Source organism: Rana temporaria, chromosome 11 (assembly GCF_905171775.1).
Source record: "Rana temporaria chromosome 11, aRanTem1.1, whole genome shotgun sequence".
Classification (NCBI taxonomy): domain Eukaryota; kingdom Metazoa; phylum Chordata; class Amphibia; order Anura; family Ranidae; genus Rana; species Rana temporaria.
The window spans coordinates 147514535-147534096 of NC_053499.1; the positions used below are offsets into that span (position 1 = coordinate 147514535).

Here is a 19562-nt window from a genome sequence, read left to right on the forward strand (position 1 = left end):
TTCGCAGCCAAGCCGCAGCACAGAGAGGCGGCGGGTTTCCGGGGGTAATGCCCCACCCCCACCCCCCAAGAATTTATCATTCCTTTCCGCTGGCGTCACGTTGACTGCTTCTTCTTGCTCTACATCTTCCGGCTGCTCCACGCCGGCAGTTGGTCATATTAATGTCCCCGATTGGCCTGGTGACAATGTGCCGTCGTCACGTCGTGCATCATTTCTATCTTTGTTCTAGATCAGGGGTCTCCATACTTTTCAGGGCCAGTTTACGGTCTTTCAGACTTCAGGGGGGCCGGATTCTGACCAGTCAGGGTAGAAGATGCCCCCAGGGCCGAGAATCACTGGCCTGGATTCAAGAAGCAATTGCGCCTGTGTAACCATAGGTTACACAGCGCGATTGCTTACTTGCCCCGACGTAACGAGTGCTCCTGATTCAGGAACCTCGTTACGCCGACTGCAGCCTAAGATATGCGCGGCATAAGGCTCTTATGCCCGCATATCTTAGGCTGCATTCTTGCGATGGCCGCTAGGTGGCGTTCCCGTTGTGCTCAGCGTGTAGTATGCAAAGTGCATACTAACGCCGATTCACAACGTTGCGCGAGCCCTGCGTACGCAATTTACGTCGTTTCCGTACGGCGTTTTTTGCGTAAGGCTGCCCCTGCTATCAGCAGGGGCAGCCAATGTTACGTATACCCGTCGTTCCCGCGTCGCGAAATTTGAAATTTACGTAGTTTGCGTAAGTGAATCGTGAATGGCGCTGGACGCCATTCACATTCACTTTGAAGCAAATGACGTCCTTGCGACGTCATTTGCCGCAATGCACGTCGGGAAAGTTTCCCGACGGAGCATGCGCTCTACGATCGGCGCGGGAACGCGCCTAATTTAAATGATTCCCGCCCCCTACGGGATCATTTAAATTGCGCGCGCTTACGCCGGGCATTTTGCCGGCGCGCCCGCGCAATTTACGGAGCTTCCGCTCCGTGAATCGAGGGCAGCGCAAAAAAATTGCGGGGGCGCAGGGCAAAATCGTTGCCCTGCGCCTCCGTAAAAAAAGCGCAATTGTTACTGAATCCGGGCCAGTGAGAATAAACATGGCCCCAGTGTTGGTGGGCAGGAGGAGGAGGAATAGTGCTCCATCATTGCTATTGGTCTAAGAAATGTTGTGCCATTGGGAGGAATAGTGCCTCATATCGTTGGGAGCAATATTGCCCCAAGGGCCGGATGAAGGCTAGCAAAGGGCCGCATCCGGCCCTCGGGCCGCAGTTTGGAGACCCCCTTGTTCTAGATAAAATCAAGCCATAAATCCAGACCTGAGAATTGACCACACACAGGAGCTAAAATTCAAACCATTACTGTACTGCATACCTCCTAACTTTCTGAGATGGGAATGAGGGACACCTATCAGCAAAAGTAGGCAGGCCTAGGACACACCCCCTTGCCACGCCCCCTTAAAGGAGAATTGTACAAAAAAACAAGATTGGTTAAATCCACAAGTGTTTTTTTTTTTGTTTTTTTTTACCACTACTATTGGCTTTTAAAATTTACTAATGTAGCAATTCAGAAATCAGATGAAAAGTTTAGCGCCGGGAAACACTTTTTGAAAGATAAAAAATGCATTTTATATACATCTGTATGGATCAGACCAAAATGAGGGACAGAGGGACATTGCTCCAAATCAGGGACAGTTGGGAGGTATGTTACTGGGGCAAAACAACCTTTCAGGGGGGGACGGGTTTCAGGATTGCACACGTGACTTCCTGTGTGGTGTCAGCCCTGCCTATAGAGGGTTTCCTGTGTAAGAAGAAGGAGGCGAGTCACACGGTGACGCCTTGTGCTGTCGGGGCGCAGGAGTTCATAAACGTCCTGATGTCATCTCCTGCCGGCGGCATGTCAGACTGCCTCTGCTCCAATTGGACTACAACTCCCAGCATGCCACAGGTTTCAAGGTCTTCTGTGGCTGCGCAACTGCATTGATCAGCTATCAAAGAAAAAAAATCAGCTATTGTAGGACTACAAGTCCCAGCAGTCTCTTGATTCTGCTACTGCTGCTTATCTACAAACCCCATCGTCTTTCCCCCCCCCCCCCCATGCACCAGATATTGTTGAACTACAAGTCCCAGCAGTTCCTTAATTCTGTCTCTGTTGCTAATCTAGAAGCCCCGTCATCTTTTTTTCTCAGGCACCAGATATTGTTGAACTACAAGTCCCAGCAGTTTAATTACCAGGTTCTCATTCTGTGACTGCTGGCTTCCTCATTCCTAGACACTATAGATCAGGGATATGCAATGAGCGGACCTCCAGCTGTTGCAGAACTAAAAGTCCCATGAGGCATAGCAAGACTGACAGCCACAAGCATTACACCCAGAGGCAGAGGCATGATGGGACTTGTAGTTTTGCAACAGCTGGAGGTCTGCTAATTGCATATCCCTGCTATAGATCATGGGCGCTCAACCTGTGGCTCTCCAGCTGTTGCAGAACTACAAGTCCCATGAGCCATTGCAAGGCTGACAGTTACACGCATGAATCCCAAAGGCAGAGGCATGATGGGACTTGTAGTTCCACAAAAGCTGGAGGGCCACAGGTTGAGCGCCCATGCTATAGAACTACAAGTCCCAGCATGCCACACGTTTCAATGTCTTCTGTGGCTGCGCAACTTTATTGATCAGCTATTGCAGGACTACAAGTGCCAGCAGTTCCTTAATTCTGCCTCTACTGCTAATCTACAAGCCCCGTCATCTTTTTTTTCCCCAGGCACCAGATATTGTTGAACTACAAGTCCCAGCAGTTTAATTACCAGGTTCTCATTCTGCGGCTGCTGGCTACCTGCTTCCCAGATACTGTAGAACTACAACGCACGCAGATACTCGTTCAGGCGTTCAACAAAATCACGCCGCGGCTGATCGATGCGGCAGAATCTAAAACCGATTGAACGCAGGGTTCAGATTTTTATTGATTGCGCTTATTTGCGTTGAATGATCGTATTGATTTGGGGGCGATACGCCTTCGAGAGCGAAACGCACAAAAAAAAAGAACAAAAAAAAAAATTCAGTTTATCTTGAACGATCGGCGCAAAATCGTACTAAAAGCCGACGCATTGTATCGCCCGAGCGCCACATCCTGAACTATAACGAGGCTCCAGAAATGGCGAGAGTTAAAGGAAAACCGCGGAGGGATTATTAAAACGGCGGCGGAAAAACAGCGACGCCATAAATCGTTCCACATGAGCGCCAATTAAAAAAAAAAATAGACGCCGATCGGACTTCGCCACGGGGGTTATAAAACGAGCGGCGGACAATTTCGTCTGTAACGTGCGATCGCGTCGCTCGTATTCCTTCTTAGCTGCAGAAGGAAAATCTGTCCTCGCTGCCCGTGTGTGGCGCAGGAATGGCGAATCGGTAAAGTTGCGGGTGACGTCGGCGACGATCTTTTTTCGCTCTTCTCCTCCTCCTCCCGTCACGGTTTGGCCCTCTCTGGAGTGTCACCCACAGATCCGTGTTTACCCGGCGCAGTATCTCCCACACCCTCTGTGTAAACACTGGCAGGCTCATCGCGGGTTTCGTGCGCCAAAGGACAAATCTCTGGTGCCAGGAGAGAACGCTCCCCTCCCCCCCAGCACCCGTCAGCTGCAGCCTGGCATATGGGTGAGGGATCAGCGGCTCTCACATGTGCGCTCCTCTGGCAAACTAAGAGACTCGGGCTGCAGCTGTGGCTTCCGAAATCCCCAGTTCTCTTCAGTGGACATTTCCCGAACCTTTGCGGGTCAGAAATCCCGGACCAATCAGGGCTCTCGCCTGTTTACTGACAGTTGGCAGCCCTGGTCCCAATATACAGGAACGCTTTCATATTCAGAAAGAAAAAAAAATATCAATAAAAGTCGCCCTTGAGCTCCAGTGAGTGACTTTTCCTAGGCTGAGGTGATATCACCAGTCTGCTGCAGGCAGGAGGAAGCATTTCCTCAGTCTCTCCTCCTGTGATCAGATTTCAACATTTTAACCCTCACTGACCGCTCTATAGCCGAATGACGGCCACAGCGCAGTTGTCCAGTTCTGGAGGGGCGTCTATTGACAAGTCACAAGGGGCACAAGATGGTGCCGCAGTTCTCTTTTTCTGACACTAGATGGCCTCAGTCTGCTGGCCGGGAACATGTAACCCAATTTCTCAGAGCCCGGGTTGTGACTCGCAGTGTGGGAGGTGGGAGGCTACAGCAGCCAAGAACTGCACAGCTCCATCTGGTGTCAGAGGGGTAGATTCAGGTAGCTTTGCGCTTTTCTTACGGAGGCGCAGCGTTCCGTTTTGCCGCTGCGCCTCCGTAAATTACCTGCGCTACGCTTGATTCACGGAGCAGTAGCTCCGTAATTTGCGTGAGCGCTCCGGAAAACTGCCCGGCGTAAGCGCGCGTAATTTAAATGATCCTATAGGGGGCGTGGATCATTTAAATTAGGCGCGTTCCCGCGCCGAGCGTAGTGCGCATGCTCCGTCGGGAAACTTTCCCGACGTGCATTGCGGTAAATGACGTCGCAAGGACGTCATTTGCTTCTAAGTGAACGTGAATGGCGTCCAGCGCCATTCACGATTCACTTACGCAAACGACGTAATTTTCAAATTTCGCGACGCGGGAACGACGGGTATACGTAACATTGGCTGCGCCTGCTAATAGCAGGGGCAGCCTTACGCGGAACCCGACGAACGCAAACGACGTAAACTGCGTACGCAGGGCGCGCGTACGGTTGTGAATCGGCGTTAGTATGCAATTTGCATACTCTACGCTGACCACTACGGGAACGCCACCTAGCGGCCTGCGTAAGAATGCAGCCTACGATACGACGGCATAAGAAGCCTTATGCCAGGCATATCTTAGGCTGCAGTCGGCGTATCGAGGTTCCTGAATCAGGAGCATTCGATACGCCGGCGCAAGTAAGCAATTGCACTGCGTAACTATGGTTACGCAGACGCAATTGCTTTCTGAATCCACCCCAGAGAGTGTTATAGGCAGGACATGCTGGCACTTGTAGTTCTTCAGCAGCTAGATTTTCATTGGCCTCCTTGGACACCGTCCTCGGGCGCACTGCTACAGCAAAACGAATCCCCCCCCTTTCCCCATAGAAAATAAAATAGCGCCCCCTGCATATATATATATATTTGTAGCCGTGTGATAAGGAGAGCCCCCAGCGATTCCCGGGGGCCCCCCTATATATGGTTCAGTCCGCACTCGCCGCGCTCGGATTGGATTCGCCAACTGCAGTGTATGGCGATCCTTCGCCGACAAATCTCTTCCCCCGAGGTCGTCATTTCCAGATCCCCGCAAGGGGTTAACGCCGCCGCATTACTAACATGCAAATCGCTGTTTGGATACGCTTCCCAGACGCAAGGTGACATGCAAATAAAGTTTTCTTTGTTCTGTAGGGCGTGTGTGTGTACAATAGAGCCGAGCGCACACCGCCACAAAAGTGTACACAAAGCAGCGTCGTCTCATCGTCACCCCCAACCCCCTCCTCGCTGTACGCCCCCCCGAGGACATCGATCAGGCGGAGGTGTCTGGAGCGCGCTCGCTGCGACTGCTGCAGCTTTTCCTTCTGAAATGTATAAAAAAAATAACATTGTTTCCTTTTCTACGGAGAAATTTAACAATCCGGGGAATGTTACAAAGTACAGAGATCCCGGCAGGAATGCAGAGAGCTCTGAACTTCCTGTGGAGGTGACAACGCTGCCTCTGCTGTAGTGAAATCCTGAGCAGTGTTGTCAGCCCCGCCCCTGATGAAATTGAAGGGCGGGGACTGTCTAGTGGGCGTCTCCTCCTCTGCATCATGGCGGCTTCTGCCGTGCGTCTCCTCCTTGGCGGCCAATAGGATTGCTTCCTTCTCCAGACGATGGGCGTCTCCTCCTCCTCTACATCATGGCAGCTTCCGCCGTGCCTCTCCTCCTAGGCGGCCAATAGGATCGCTTATCCTCCATACGATGGGCGTCTCCTTCTGAAATGCAGAGAGCTCTGAACTTCCTGTGGAGGTGACAACGCTGTCTCTGCTGTAGTGAAATCCTGAGCAGTGTTGTCAGCCCCGCCCCTGATGAAATTGAAGGGCGGGGACTGTCTAGTGGGCGTCTCCTCCTCTCTGCATCATGACGGCTTCCGCCGTGCGTCTCCTCCTAGGCGGCCAATAGGATCGCTTCCACCTCCAGGCGATGGGCGTCTCCTCCTCTGCATCATGGCGGCTTCCGCCGTGCGTCTCCTCCTAGGCGGCCAATAGGATTGCTTCTCCTCCAGACGATGGGCGTCTCCTCCTCCTCTACATCATGGCAGCTTCTGCCGTGCGTCTCCTCCTTGGCGGCCAATAGGATCGCTTCTCCTCCAGGCGATGGGCGTCTCCTCCTCTGCATCATTGCGGCTTCCGCCGTGCGTCTCCTCCTAGGCGGCCAATAGGATCGCTTCTCCTCCAGGCGATGGGCGTCTCCTCCTCTGCATCATGGCGGCTTCCGCCGTGCGTCTCCTCCTAGGCGGCCAATAGGATCGCTTCTCCTCCAGACGATGGGCGTCTCCTTCACCTCCTCTGCATCATGGCGGCTTCCGCCGTGCGTCTCCTCCTAGGCGGCCAATAGGATCGCTTCCTCCTCCAGGCGATGGGCGTCTCCTCCTCTGCATCATGGCAGCTTCCGCCGTGCATCTCCTCCTAGGCGGCCAATAGGATCGCTTCCTCCACCAGGCGATGGGCGTCTCCTCCTCTGCATCATGGCAGCTTCCGCCGTGCGTCTCCTCCTAGGCGGCCAATAGGATCGCTTCCTTCTCCAGACGATGGGCGTCTCCTCCTCTGCATCATGGCAGCTTCCGCCGTGTGTCTCCTCCTTGGTGGCCAATAGGATCGCTTCTCCTCCAGACGATGGGCGTCTCCTCCTCCTCTACATTATGGAGGCTTCCGCCGTGCGTCTCCTCCTAGGTGGCCAATAGGGTCGCTTCTTCTCTCGGCCAATCGGGTGACGGGTCTCAGGACCTGCTTCCTGATTGGGCGGGAGGAGAATCTGGAAGACAATGACAAATATTAAATCGCTATTGTCACACAACTGGTTAAGGCCTCGGAGCTCCACTGTCCTCAGGTGATACACAGAAATGAAACAAATCCTCCTACATAGGTTGTACCTGTTTATCTGCAGTCATCTCTTCTCTAAATCAGTTCGAAGTCAAATTTATAAAGGTTGTCTGAGATGTCAGAAAGCAGGGGGCGGATAGAGCTGAAATGACACACTGCAGAGCTCAGTGAGGAGAGCTCTGAGAGCTGATTGGCGGGAAGAGACACACCCCTATTCACACAGCTTCACAGGAACAGAGCTGAGACTGTCAATCACAGGCTGTGTGCTAGAGCTCTCTCCCCTGTCACCTTGTTTCTCTTGGTGTCAGGAAATGAACACAGAAAGGTTTTATTTAAACATGTGATGATAGGAGGAGAGGGAGAAGGAACCAGGGAGGGCAAAATATAAAGGTCAGCTTTAACATAACGCACATGGTGTCTCTCACTCTTCCTGGAATCCGTCTCACCAGAATCCAGAGGACTCCCTATAGTCCGGAGGGCTGTGCTCCCCTCTGTGTAGCTGGAGTAAGTCGCACATGTCAGTCTCATTGAAGGCGCTTCCTGATATCTCCAACACAAATCCTAATTATCCGCCAGCTCGGCGTCACCGGCGTCCACCAGGACGGAGGACAAACTCTGGGGGGCGATGCGCCGTCCTCAGGCGCAATCTGACACGCCGCCCACGCGTACATATCGTGTTTTCTCTACGCCGGAGAAAGGAAACTTTCACCGCAGATAAGCTAATTAGCTGCCAGAGAAAAGTCCCCAGGTGACGCGTCGGCTGCGATAACCTTGAGAAACCTCAAAATATTTCACTAGCGGTTATCAGAGGCGGCCAGCGCCAAACCAAACACGGGCCAAGCGCGCAGGTCTGTGTCACGTGCTCGCAGTTGTAAAGGCCGTATGAGCCTCTTATACACAGGAGAGCAGCCAGTTAGTTTACAGCGCTGTCATGGGGGGGGTGGGGATACCGCCTTGTCCGTTAGGAGGGGGGGGGTACAGCTATGTCTTTTAGGAGGGGGGGGGTACCACCATGTCTATTTTAGGAATGGGGTACCGCCATATTGGTTTTAGGAGAGGGGGGGTACCGCCATGTTTGTTTTAGGAAAGGGGGGAAACGCTATGCCCTTTTTAGGGTTGGGGGCACTGCCATGTCTTTTAGGGGGGTACTGCCATGTCTGTTTTAGGAGAGTGGGTACCGCTATTTATGTTTTCGGGGGTACTACCATGTCTGTTTTAGGAGGGGGGTAACGCCATTTCTGTTTTAGGGGGGTACTGCGATTTCTGTTTTGGGAGAGGGGTACCACTATGTCTGTTTTAGGAGGGGGGTACCACCATGTCTGTTTTAGGAGGGGGGTACCACCTTGTCTGGTTTAGGAGGGGGGGGTACTACCATGTCTGTTTTAGGACAGGGGGTAACGCCATGTCTGGTTTGGGGGGGTACCACCATGTCTGTTTTAGGAGGGGGGTACCACCATGTCTGGTTTAGGAGGGGGGGGGGTACTACCATGTCTGTTTTAGGACAAGGGGTAACGCTATGTCTGGTTTGGGGGGTACCACCATGCCTGTTTTAGGAGGGGGGTACTGCCATGTCTGTTTTAAGAGGGGGGTACCAGCATGTCTGTTTTAGGAGAGGGGGTACCACCATGTCTGTTTTAGGAGAGGGGGTACCGCCATTTCTGTTTTAGGGGGGTACCGCCTTGTCTGTTTTAGGAGAGGGGGGTACCACCATGTCTGTTTTAGGAGAGGGGGGTACCCCATGTCTGTTTTAAGAGAGGGGGGGTACCGTCATGTCTGTTTTATGGGGGGTACCCGCCTGTTTGTTTTAGGAGAGGGGGGTACCACCATGTCTGTTTTAGGAGAGGGGGTACCGCCATGTCTGTTTTAGGGGGAACCGCCATTTCTGTTTTAGGGGGGGGGGGTTCCGCCATGTCTGTTTTAGGAGAGGGGGTACCGTCATGTCTGTTTTATGGGGGGGGTACCCGCCTGTTTGTTTTAGGAGAGGGGGGTACTGCCATGTCTGTTTTAGGAGAGGGGCGTACTGCCATGTCTGTTTTAGGGGGTACCCCATGTCTGTTTTAGGGGGGGGGTGTCAGGCTCAGCACAGGGGGGGCAGAGTCAGCTGAACTACGGGCGGTAAAAAGTCTTGTTACCCTCCATTTTAGCGCGGGGGGGGGGTGGGGGGGGCAAGATCCATGCACTACTTAATAAAGCTTTTGGTGCAAAAACATTTGCATTTTGTATTTGTTTTATTTTTGTCCTCTAAGACGCCTTAAAGGTTGCCCCCCCGACACTGCCAAACACCCCCGACTGATGGTTTTCACGCCCCAGTTTTCAGCCTGTGCCATAAAATGACAGGATTTGGGCCCAGGGAGAGATCAGTTACCCTCCAGGATGATTCACGGCGGGCGCCTCTCCTCCCTCCCGCCTTCCATGGGCAATAAATCGCGCTCTTGCCATCTGTACACTCCTGAGCGCCGACTCGGGATAATTGATGTCAGCCATTCTCCCTGCCTGTCCATATTTTACAAGTGCGCGCCGATTGCCAGGAACTCCATTATTCCGAAAAATGGCGAGGAGCAGAATCGGAACAAGGTGTCCAGATGGAAATTTCACCCTGTTCCGCTTTTCGTTTTTTTATAACGCCCATCTGGCCGCCGACAGAATTCGTTTTGCGCTTTATTTGTAAAACAAATTCAGTTCTCCGCGCGTCTGATGTCTGAAGTAGAACGCCATTAATTGGGATAGAAATGTATTTCTAGTGTTTACGTTGTACCCGTCCCACCTACACCTCCTCGGCCTAGTGGACTCCTACGGCGCCAGTGCCACCCTCCTGCCTGCGCCGTCGTATCTTAGGGTGCAATATTTACGCTGGCCGCTAGGTGGCGCTTCCATTGCGGTCGGCGTAGAATATGCAAATGAGTCGTTATGCCGATTCACGAACATACGCTTGCCCATCGCAGTAAATTTACGCCGTTTCCGTAAGAGATACGCGGCGTAAAGATAAACATGCCCCCTAGGTGGCGTATCAAATGTTAAGTATGGCCATCGTTCCCGCGTCGAAATTTAAAAATTTTACGTCGTTTGCGGAACTCGTCCGTGAATGGGGCTGGACGCCATTTACGTTCACGTCTAAACCAATGACGTCCTTGCGACGTCATTTACCGCAATACACGTCGGGAAATTTTAGGGACGGCGCATGCGCAGTACGTTCGGCGCGGGAGCGCGCCTAATTTAAATGATCCACGCCCCCTGCCTGGATCATTTGAATTAGGCGGGCTTGCGCCAGAGGATTTACGCTACGCCGTGCTTTGTGAATCAAGCACTTGCCCGTAAAACTTGCTGCCGCGTAGCGTAAACGAGATACGTTACGCCCGCACAGTTTTACTCCAATCTACGAGAATCTGGCCCCTTGTTTTGGATTTATTACATTGTACTTCTTGTTTTGAATGTGTTACATTGTACTTCCTGTTGCTTTGGATGTGTTACATTGTACTTCTTGTTTTGGATGTGTTACATTGTACGTATTATTGTTTTGGATTTATTACATTGTACTTGTTTCGGATGTGTTACATTGTTTCGGATGTGTTACATTGTTTCGGATGTGTTACATTGTTTCGGATGTGTTACATTGTGTTCCCTGCCATTCTGTAACCTTCCCAATAATAAAACAATGGGAGTTTGTGTTTCCTGTGATATTTCGGGATGGCTTTTCCTTCCAGCTCGGGGAAAGGTGAGAATGAGGCACAGATGCCGAGGAGCCAATAAAATGCGCATTTCCTGCTGGCTGGGCACGGCGGTGCGTTCCTGTGTGTGCCGCGCATGCTATACACACATATATATATATATACGGTAATGGGGATGTACCCGGGGTCATGGCACGTAGCGGGCGCAGGAGTGACGTCACCTATAGCGATCACGTCACCACTTTATAGCAGTGCAGACAGTGAAAGCTGATTGGACGGTTGCTGTGAGTTCTCTATACAGACATGGCGGGTTGTTGTGTCTCCTCATCTCCGGCACCTGGATGTCCTCAGTGCCGCCAACCCTTTCTTCATGCTGACCTTTAACCTGCTTATATTTTGTGTTTCCTGCCCCCCTCCCCCTCATTAACATGATAATGACTTTAAAAAAAAAAAGCTGTTATCATTAGTGATGTCATCAATGCTTCTCTATGGAATGCAGGCAGATCGTGGCTGGTGGGAGGAGCCAGCAGGGTGCTCGCTTCCTGATTACATCACAGCCTCAGTACTCCTCTCCGGATGCAGGCAGTGGGCCGGCTCTTGGGAGGAGTTATGCAAATTTTATGATTCCTTGCTGGGTGGGTGTTTTGTTCTGTATAATTGCATACCTCCCAACATAGGTGTGCGCAGCCTATGGCATTGGGGTGTGCACCCCAAATCTCACACATATTTGCATGTGTATATTATATACTGATGGTGTCAGTAAGGCAGAGGACAGTGTCAGTAGTTTTTTATTTTTTTTTAGGAGCCCCATTAGGGAGCTTTGGTGAAATATTGGGGTATATTTCTGTGCATTACTGCATGTTTAACGCACTATATTCCAGTGTGTTACTGCACAGTTAATGCAGCATATTTCTGTGCATTACTGCACCTTTAAAGTAGTATATTTTGGTGTGTTATGTGCCGTTTAATGCTGTATTTTTCTGTGCGTTAGTGCCAGTTTAATGTAGTATTTTTCGGTACAATGTGCACCACACAGGGGCCCAGATTCAAGAAGCAATTGCGCCTGTGTAACCATAGGTTACACGGCGCAATTGCTTACTTGCTCCGGCGTAGCGAATGCTCCTGATTCAGGAACATCGCTACGCCAACTGCAGCCTAAAATCTGCGTGGCATAAGGCTCTTATGCCACGCAGATTTTAGGCTGCATTCTAGCGATGACCGCTAGGGGGCGCTCCCATTGTGATCTGTGTATAGTATGCAAATTGCATACTAACGCTGATTCACAACGTTGCGCGAGCCCTGCGTACGCAAATTACGTAGTTTGCGTATGCAAATTACGTAGTTTGCGTACGTCGGGTTTCGCGTAACGTTACACATCCTAATAGCAGGCGCAGCCAATGCTATAGGATACCCACGTTCCCGCGTCGCGACGTTCGAATTTTACGTCGTTTGCGTAAGTGAATCGTGAATGGCGCTGGACGCCATTCACGTTCACTTTGGAGCAAATGACGTCCTTGCGACGTCATTTGCCGCAATGCACGTCGGGAAAGTTTCCAGACGGAGCACGCGCTGTACGCTCGGCGCGGGAGCGCGCCTAATTTAAATGATTCCCGCCCCCGGCGGGATCATTTACATTGCGCGCGCTTACGCCGGGAACTTTTGCCGGCGCGCCCTCGCAATTTACGGAGCTACTGCTCCGTGAATTCGAGGGCAGCGCAAAATATTTGCGTGGGCGCAGGGCAAAATCGTTGCCCTGTGCCTGCGCAAATAAAGCGCAAATCTACTTGAAGGTGATTAGGGTGTGCCCAGGCACACCTGGCACACCCTGTGCGCACGCCTATGCCTCCCAACTTTCTGAGATGGGAATGAGGGACACCTTTCGGCAAAAGTATGCAGGCATAGGACACACCCCCTTGCCACGCCCCCTTAAAGGAGAATTGTACAAAAACATACGATTGGTTAAACCCACAAGTGCTTTTTTTACCTCTACTATTCCTTTATTTTGGCTCTTGGAATTTACAGATGCAGCAATTTAGAAATCAGATGAAAGGTTTAGCACTGGGAAACACTTTTTGATAGATAAAAAGTGCATTTTATACACATCTGTATGGATCAGACCAAAATGAGGGACAAATGAGGAGAATGAGAGACATTGTCCCAAATCAGGGACAGCCCCTCGAAATCAGGGACAGTTGGGAGCTATGTAATTGTTTGGTTGCAAAAGCTCAAGAGGCAGCAAGTCCCGCACAGGAGCACCGTGCAAGGCCTGCTTAATCTCACGGCTGTCCGCCATATCAAATAATAATAAAGGTTAAAAAATACGTTTGAAAGTTCTATTGATCTTCTCCTTTCCATGAATGAGACACGCTGGGATGTGTAGCTCTTCAGATTCTTGCTTTGGAAGGTGTATACACCTTTAAATAACGCTGGATGGTGCGCTCTAAATTCCAATTCCCAGCTATCTGGCGCCCCCTAGTGGTGGACTGGGGGTATTACGACTTGGCATTGTGTTTGTTCAGGGGATGCAGTTTTCTCGTCTCCTTTGATGTGGTCGGTGACAAGTTTCTACAAATGTTTCCAGTTTTCGCAACGTTTTCTTTACAGTGAGAATAATAATTCAGGTAATAAAAGTTTGATACATTGTTTTTTTTTCTTTTTTTTCTTCTTTCAGTGTAAATAAAGCCTGAAGGGTGAGGCTGAATAGCCCGCGGGTTCCTTTTGGTTACAACTCTGGGCCAGATTCAGGTAGCTCGGCGCATCTTTGTGCCGGCGTAGCGCATCTCATATGCGCTACGCCAACGTAACTCTGAGAGGCAAGAGCAGTGGCCCAGATTCAGGTAGATTTGCCCCTTAGTTACGGAGAAGCAGGGCAGCGTTTTTGCCCTGCGCCCCCGCAAATTTCCTGCGCTACCCGTGATTCACGGAGCAGTAGCTCCGTAAATTGCGTGTGCGCTGTGTAAACTTGCCCTGCGTAAGGGCGCCTAATGTTAATGATCCCGTAGGGGGCGGGAATCATTTAAATTAGGCGCGCCGAGCGTAGAGCGCATGCTCCGTCGGTAAACTTTCCCGACGTGCATTGCAGCAAATGACGTCGCAAGGACGTCATTTGCTTCAAAGTGAACGTGAATGGCGTCCAGCGCCATTCACGAATCACTTACGTAAAATTCGAACGTCGCGACGCGGGAACGACGGGTATACTTTAGCATTGGCTGCCCCTGCTATTAGAAGGGGCAGCCTTACGCTAAACACGCCGTACGGAAACAACGTAAATTGCGTACGCAGGGCTCGCGCAACATTGTGAATCGGTGTTAGTATGCAATTTGCATACTATACACTGAGCACAATGGGAGCGCCCCCTAGCGGTCATCGCAAGAATGCAGCCTAAGATATGCGTGGCATAAGAGCCTTATGCCACGCAGATTTTAGGCTGCAGTCGGCGTAACGAGTTCTCTGAATCAGGAGCATTCGTAACGCCGGGGCAAGTAAGCAATTGCGCTGTGTCACCTATGGTTACACAGGCGCAATTGCTTCTTGAATCCGGGCCAGTATTCACAAAGCACTCGCTCCCAAACTTGCGCCGGCGTAACGTAAATTGGCCTGGCGTAAGCCCGCCTAATTCAAAGTAGGAAGGTAGTGGGCGTGATCTATTAAAATGAACCGTGACCCCATGCAAATGATGGTCCGAACGAACGGCGCATGCGCATCCCAGTGTGCACGCTCAGAATCACGTCTAAAATACTCCATAAGATACGTCGAATCACTGCCTACGACGTGAACGTAACCTACGCCCAGCCCCATTCACGTACGACTTACGTAAAATACGACGGCTGTTCCGACGTCCATACCCTAACATGACTTACCCCTGCTTTATGAGGCTTAACTTTATGCCGGACGTACGCCTTACGTAAACGGCGTCGATTACATCGACGGGCGCAAGTACGTTCGTGAATTGGCGTAAATCGATGGAAACGCTGTAGTGTCATTGAGCATCATGGGAAATGTAGTTCCCAAACATCTGGGGTGCCAAGGTTCCCCATCACTGGACAATAACGCCGATTGCGTTCATTCAGGTGTTAAACGCCCATCCAGTGCTGGGTCACACTTGTGCGCTGCAAATTCTGTGCTCATACCACGTCAAAAATCGCACCCTGTTCGTGCGAACCGCTGCAGGTGTGTACGGTAAAGAGAAACTGCAGTCTGCTCACATCATTTGCCATTCTGAAGCTTCCCTCCAACCACTTTGCATGTTATTTTCTATATACTGTGATTCTGTACTTTGCCAAATATGCAGCAGAAATCTCCCTCCACTGAGTCTGGCTGCAGCCATTTTAACTGTGGGCAGCTGAAGCTGCTGCCTGTTCACTTCCTGGATTTACACAGGCACACCTCCAGCTCTGCAGCTCTCATTAGCCCTCTTATGACTCCCCCCCCTCCCTTGCAAACTAACACGAGATTGAGAGAGAGCCGTGCATGATGTCATAAGCCTAGGCTAATGACCAGACAAGAAACAGGAAGTGGGCTGTAGAAGGGATTTACTGGCAGAAAAAAAAAAATTGCGGCGCCGCACCGATTTGCAAAAGTAGTTCCAGCACTACTTTTGCAGATTTCAGGTGCGATTTCTATAGACATCTGTGTATGAAGCCACACAAATGTCTATCAAGTAGCACCTGAAATCGCGCTGACCTTGCTACTTTGAAATCGCGCTACTTCAAGTAAAGTAGCACGATTTCAAAGTAGCATCAGTGTGAACCAGGGCTAAATTTACATGTGATGTCTGCGCAGTGCAATTTCAGCCATACAGTTTGTAAGGCTAAAATCGCATCACATTCGCAACAAAAACGCACAGGACCCTTTTTCTCCCCGCAGCCATGCGATGCGATTCTCCCAATCGCACTGTATTTTGAAATCTGTTTCAGGGTGTCGTTAAGATAACACTGACACCGCCGCAGATCGCGTGGACGCCGTGTGATTGCAATGAAACACACAGGAATCGCCGCGTTTTCCCGCATCGCATACGTGTGAACCTATCCTAATGGCTCATATCGCACTGCAGAAAAATCGCATGTGATTTGAACAGGAATGTGGTGCAATTCCTGTTTGAAATTGCGCACAGTTCCCGGCACTGCATAGTGTGGACCGGTATTTAGGACTAATTCACACTAGTGCGCTGATCTGCGTTTTAGCGCAGCTGTAAAATACAAGGCTACCTAAAAAAACAAAAATGTTGTATGTCTCCTGTTCCCACTGCGGTGCTGCGTTGACCTGCGTTGCGTTAAAATGCAACACGTATGCATTTTTTTGTAACGCAACGCAAGTAAAGAAAAAAAAGTTTGCTTTGTGATATATGTTGTCACCCACAGGATGTGACGTCACAGGAAATCCAGTGCGCGACCAAGCGCTCGTCGTCAGCGCAAGTCAACGCGCTTCACATGAATGGAGGCGCACATGCATTTTATCGCAAGTCAGTGTGAATTCAGCCTCAAAGCTGCTTTAGGCCGCATTCACACCTGAGCGTAGCGTTTTCGGCCGGTTTTTCCGGCGTTTTGTCGCGCTTTTTAACACGTATTCGCGCGTTTGCATACAGCGTCGTCCGACGTTTTTGAACTTCGTCGTTTTTTATTTTAGCCAATAGGAAAAGTTCTCATCTCTTTCATCATTTGTTGCTATGTTGGTAGATGCAGCGTGGCCAAAGAAACGCGCGTACAACTATTCGGAGACGCAAAAAAATATAAAAGTCGTGCAAAAAAAAAGACATATAGCTGGATTCAGGTGGGGCGGCTCACTTTTGAGGCGGCGTAGCGTATCGCATATACGCTACGCCGCCGTGAGTCCGAGAGGCAAGTGCTGTATTCACAAAGCACTTGCATCCTAAGTTACGGCGGCGTAGCGTAAATGGTCCGGCGTAAGCGCGCCTAATTCAAATGAGGATGAGGGGGGCGTGTTTTATGTAAATGACTCGTGACCCAACGTGATTGACGTTTTTTTTTAACGAACGGCGCATGCGCCGTCCGTGGACATATCCCAGTGTGCACTGCTCCAAAGTACGCCGTTTCCGACGTGAACGTAAATTACGTCCAGCCCGATTCGCGTAACGACTTACGCAAACGACGTAAAAAGATAGGCCTGTTCCCGACGTCCATACCTTGCATGGGCTGCGCCACCTAGGGAGCAGCTTTATCTTTACGCCGGCGTATCTCTAACGTAAACGGCGTGACTAATTGCGACGGGCGCACGTACGTTTCTGAATCGGCGTATCTAGTCATTTGCATATTCTACGCCAAACTCAACGGAAGCGCCACCAGCGTAAATATGCACCCTAAGATACGACGGCGTAGGAGACTTAGGCCGCTCCTATCTTAGCCTAATTTAAGTGTATCTGGTTTCCAGAATACGCTTAAATTTACGACGGCGTAGATTCAGAGTTACGACGGCGTATCTACTGATCTAGCTAATAAATAATTGCGGTCTTGCCGATGAATATTTCCGCAGACGTTCGTTCACGAGCGATCTTTTTATTTTTTTCAGGCCAGACCCGAAATCGCCCGTCTCCTCCGAAATCGCCCGTCTCCTCCGACCGCCGTCTCACGTCTGTGGGGTAGGCGAAGCGGCGTGTCGGATTTCAAGGCATTGCACAATCTCCGCTGTGAAAGGGGTTAAGCTTTTGCCTCTTTGAAGCCTAATTACTGCTGAGGGAGTTTTGTGTTTTAGCAGCTGAAATCCGATCCCTTTTGTCAGTGTGTTTGTGGCCACAGGTTTGGCTGCAGGCGGCGGCATTGGGGGGGGGGTTGAGATAGAGGCGCTGGGTGTGGACACAGAGCAGCAGGTGTTTGTAGACGGAGGCTGGGGCTGGCTCCGCCCCTCCGCTGGGTCATCTGCTCAGGGGGGAGCTGGGAGTCAGATCAGTGCAGAGACTCACCCCTGGCTGGATCTGTGTGTCATGGCTCTGAGCTGGCTGATGTGACACAAAGGGCTTCCCATTGTCATGAAAGGTGAGCCTCGTCTCCGCTCTTTTGTATTGTCCCTTTAAATCGATTTGCGTCCGGCGTATCGCAGTCGTAACCTCATGCTCTTCTGCGAGAAGCATAGTTGCATAGTGTAGGCGAGGTTGTAAAAAGACACAAGTCTGACCTATGTGTGTGTGTGTTTTTTGTATCCAGGTGGAGTTTTGCAAGCAGCGAGGGCTTTCTGGGGCTTGTAGTTCATACACTGGCTGGCTGTTGTAGTGCCACCTTTGGGTTAGATGCATTGGTTGCTTGATCCGAGATCTGGCAGTGTATGGGGGGTTTGTAACCTTCGTTTTTATTGAACATTTAAGAAATAAGTAAATTCGGCGTTAAGGCGTCCATTGATAAATTGTTTTAAAGAATGTCCCCCATTGTTTTTTTGTTTTGTAAACACGCGATGGTTTGAATAAAGTTTAGATCGCGAATTTGTTGTCGCTTGCATGTATTGAGAATGATGGATTTGCTAGAAAAAAAATTGCAAAAAGAAAAATTTGCATGGACTTGTGAATGTTTACATTTCTGGTATCATGACTCTGTTTCCTGAGACTGATATGTGTGTGTGTGATATCCTGTATACATGCTGTGTTCGTAATATGGTGGTATCCTATATGTGGCCTAGCCTTAGCAGCGCAGTGTAGTGATGGACGCTGCGATGCCTAGGAGCGCGGCATAGTCCTGTAGGTGGCGTAGCACTAGGAGCGCGGTGTAGCGCTGGACATGGCATTGGCCTAGGAGCGCAGCGCAGTCTGTAGGTGGCGTTGCCCTAGGAGCGCAGCGCAGTCTGTAGGTGGCGTTGCCCTAGGAGCGCAGCGCAGTCTGTAGGTGGCGTTGCCCTAGGAGCGCAGCGCAGTCTGTAGGTGGCGTTGCCCTAGGAGCGCAGCGCAGTCTGTAGGTGGCGTTGCCCTAGGAGCGCAGCGCAGTCTGTAGGTGGCGTTGCCCTAGGAGCGCAGCGTAGCTATATGTACGCGACGATGCCCTAGGAAAGCAGTGTAGTCTGTAAGTGGTGTTGCCCTAGGAGCATGGCGTAGCCGTGTACGCGACGATGCCCTAGGAACGCGGTGTAGTCTGTAGGTGGCGTTGCCCTAGGATCGCGGTGTAATCATGTACGTTGCATTGCCCTAGGAGCGTGGTGTAATCATGTACGTTGCATTGCCCTAGGAGCATGGTGTAGTCTGTAGGTGTCGTTGCCCTAGGATCGCGGTGTAATCATGTACGTTGCATTGCCCTAGGAGCACGGCGTAGTCTGTAGGTGGCGTTGCCCTAGGAGCACGGCGTAGTCTGTAGGTGGCGTTGCCCTAGGAGCACGGTGTAGTCTGTATGTGGTGTTGCCCTATGAGTGTGGCGTAGCTGTGTACGTGACGATGCCCTAGGAACACGGTGTAGTCTGTAGGTGGCGTTGCCCTAGGAGCACACCTTAGTCGTGTACGTTGTATTGCCCTAAGAGCACGGCGTTGCCCTAGGAGCACGGCGTAGCCCTAGGAACGCGGTGTAGTCTGTAGGTGGCGTTGCCCTAGGAGCACGGCGTAGTCTGTAGGTGGCGTTGCCCTAGGAGCACGGCGTAGTCTGTAGGTAGCTTTGCTTTAGGAGCACGGCGTAGTCTGTAGGTAGCTTTGCTTTAGGAGCACGGCGTAGTCTGTAGGTAGCTTTGCTTTAGGAGCACGGCGTAGTCTGTAGGTGGCGTTGCCCTAGGAGCACGGCGTAGTCTGTAGGTAGCGTTGCCCTAGGAGCACGGCGTAGTCTGTAGGTGGCGTTGCTCTAGGAGCACGGCGTAGTCTGTAGGTAGCGTTGCCCTAGGAGCACGGCGTAGTCTGTAGGTAGCGTTG

General features: G+C 51.1%; 1 protein-coding gene across 6 annotated transcripts in view; it reads left to right on the forward strand.

The window, feature by feature from the left end:
- The window catches only part of GSE1 (Gse1 coiled-coil protein), a 486852-nt gene that overhangs the window by 377017 nt on the left and 90273 nt on the right, over positions 1-19562 (forward strand). Inside the window, exon 1 of one of the 6 annotated variants that reach the window (XM_040329403.1) lies at positions 17559-17724. The exons of the other annotated variants lie outside the window; for them this stretch is intronic. Within the exon in view, the coding sequence (XP_040185337.1) occupies positions 17718-17724 (7 nt within the window). The 5' untranslated portion in view covers positions 17559-17717. Of the gene's footprint in view, positions 1-17558; positions 17725-19562 lie in introns of those variants that run through there. 6 annotated transcript variants of the gene reach the window in all.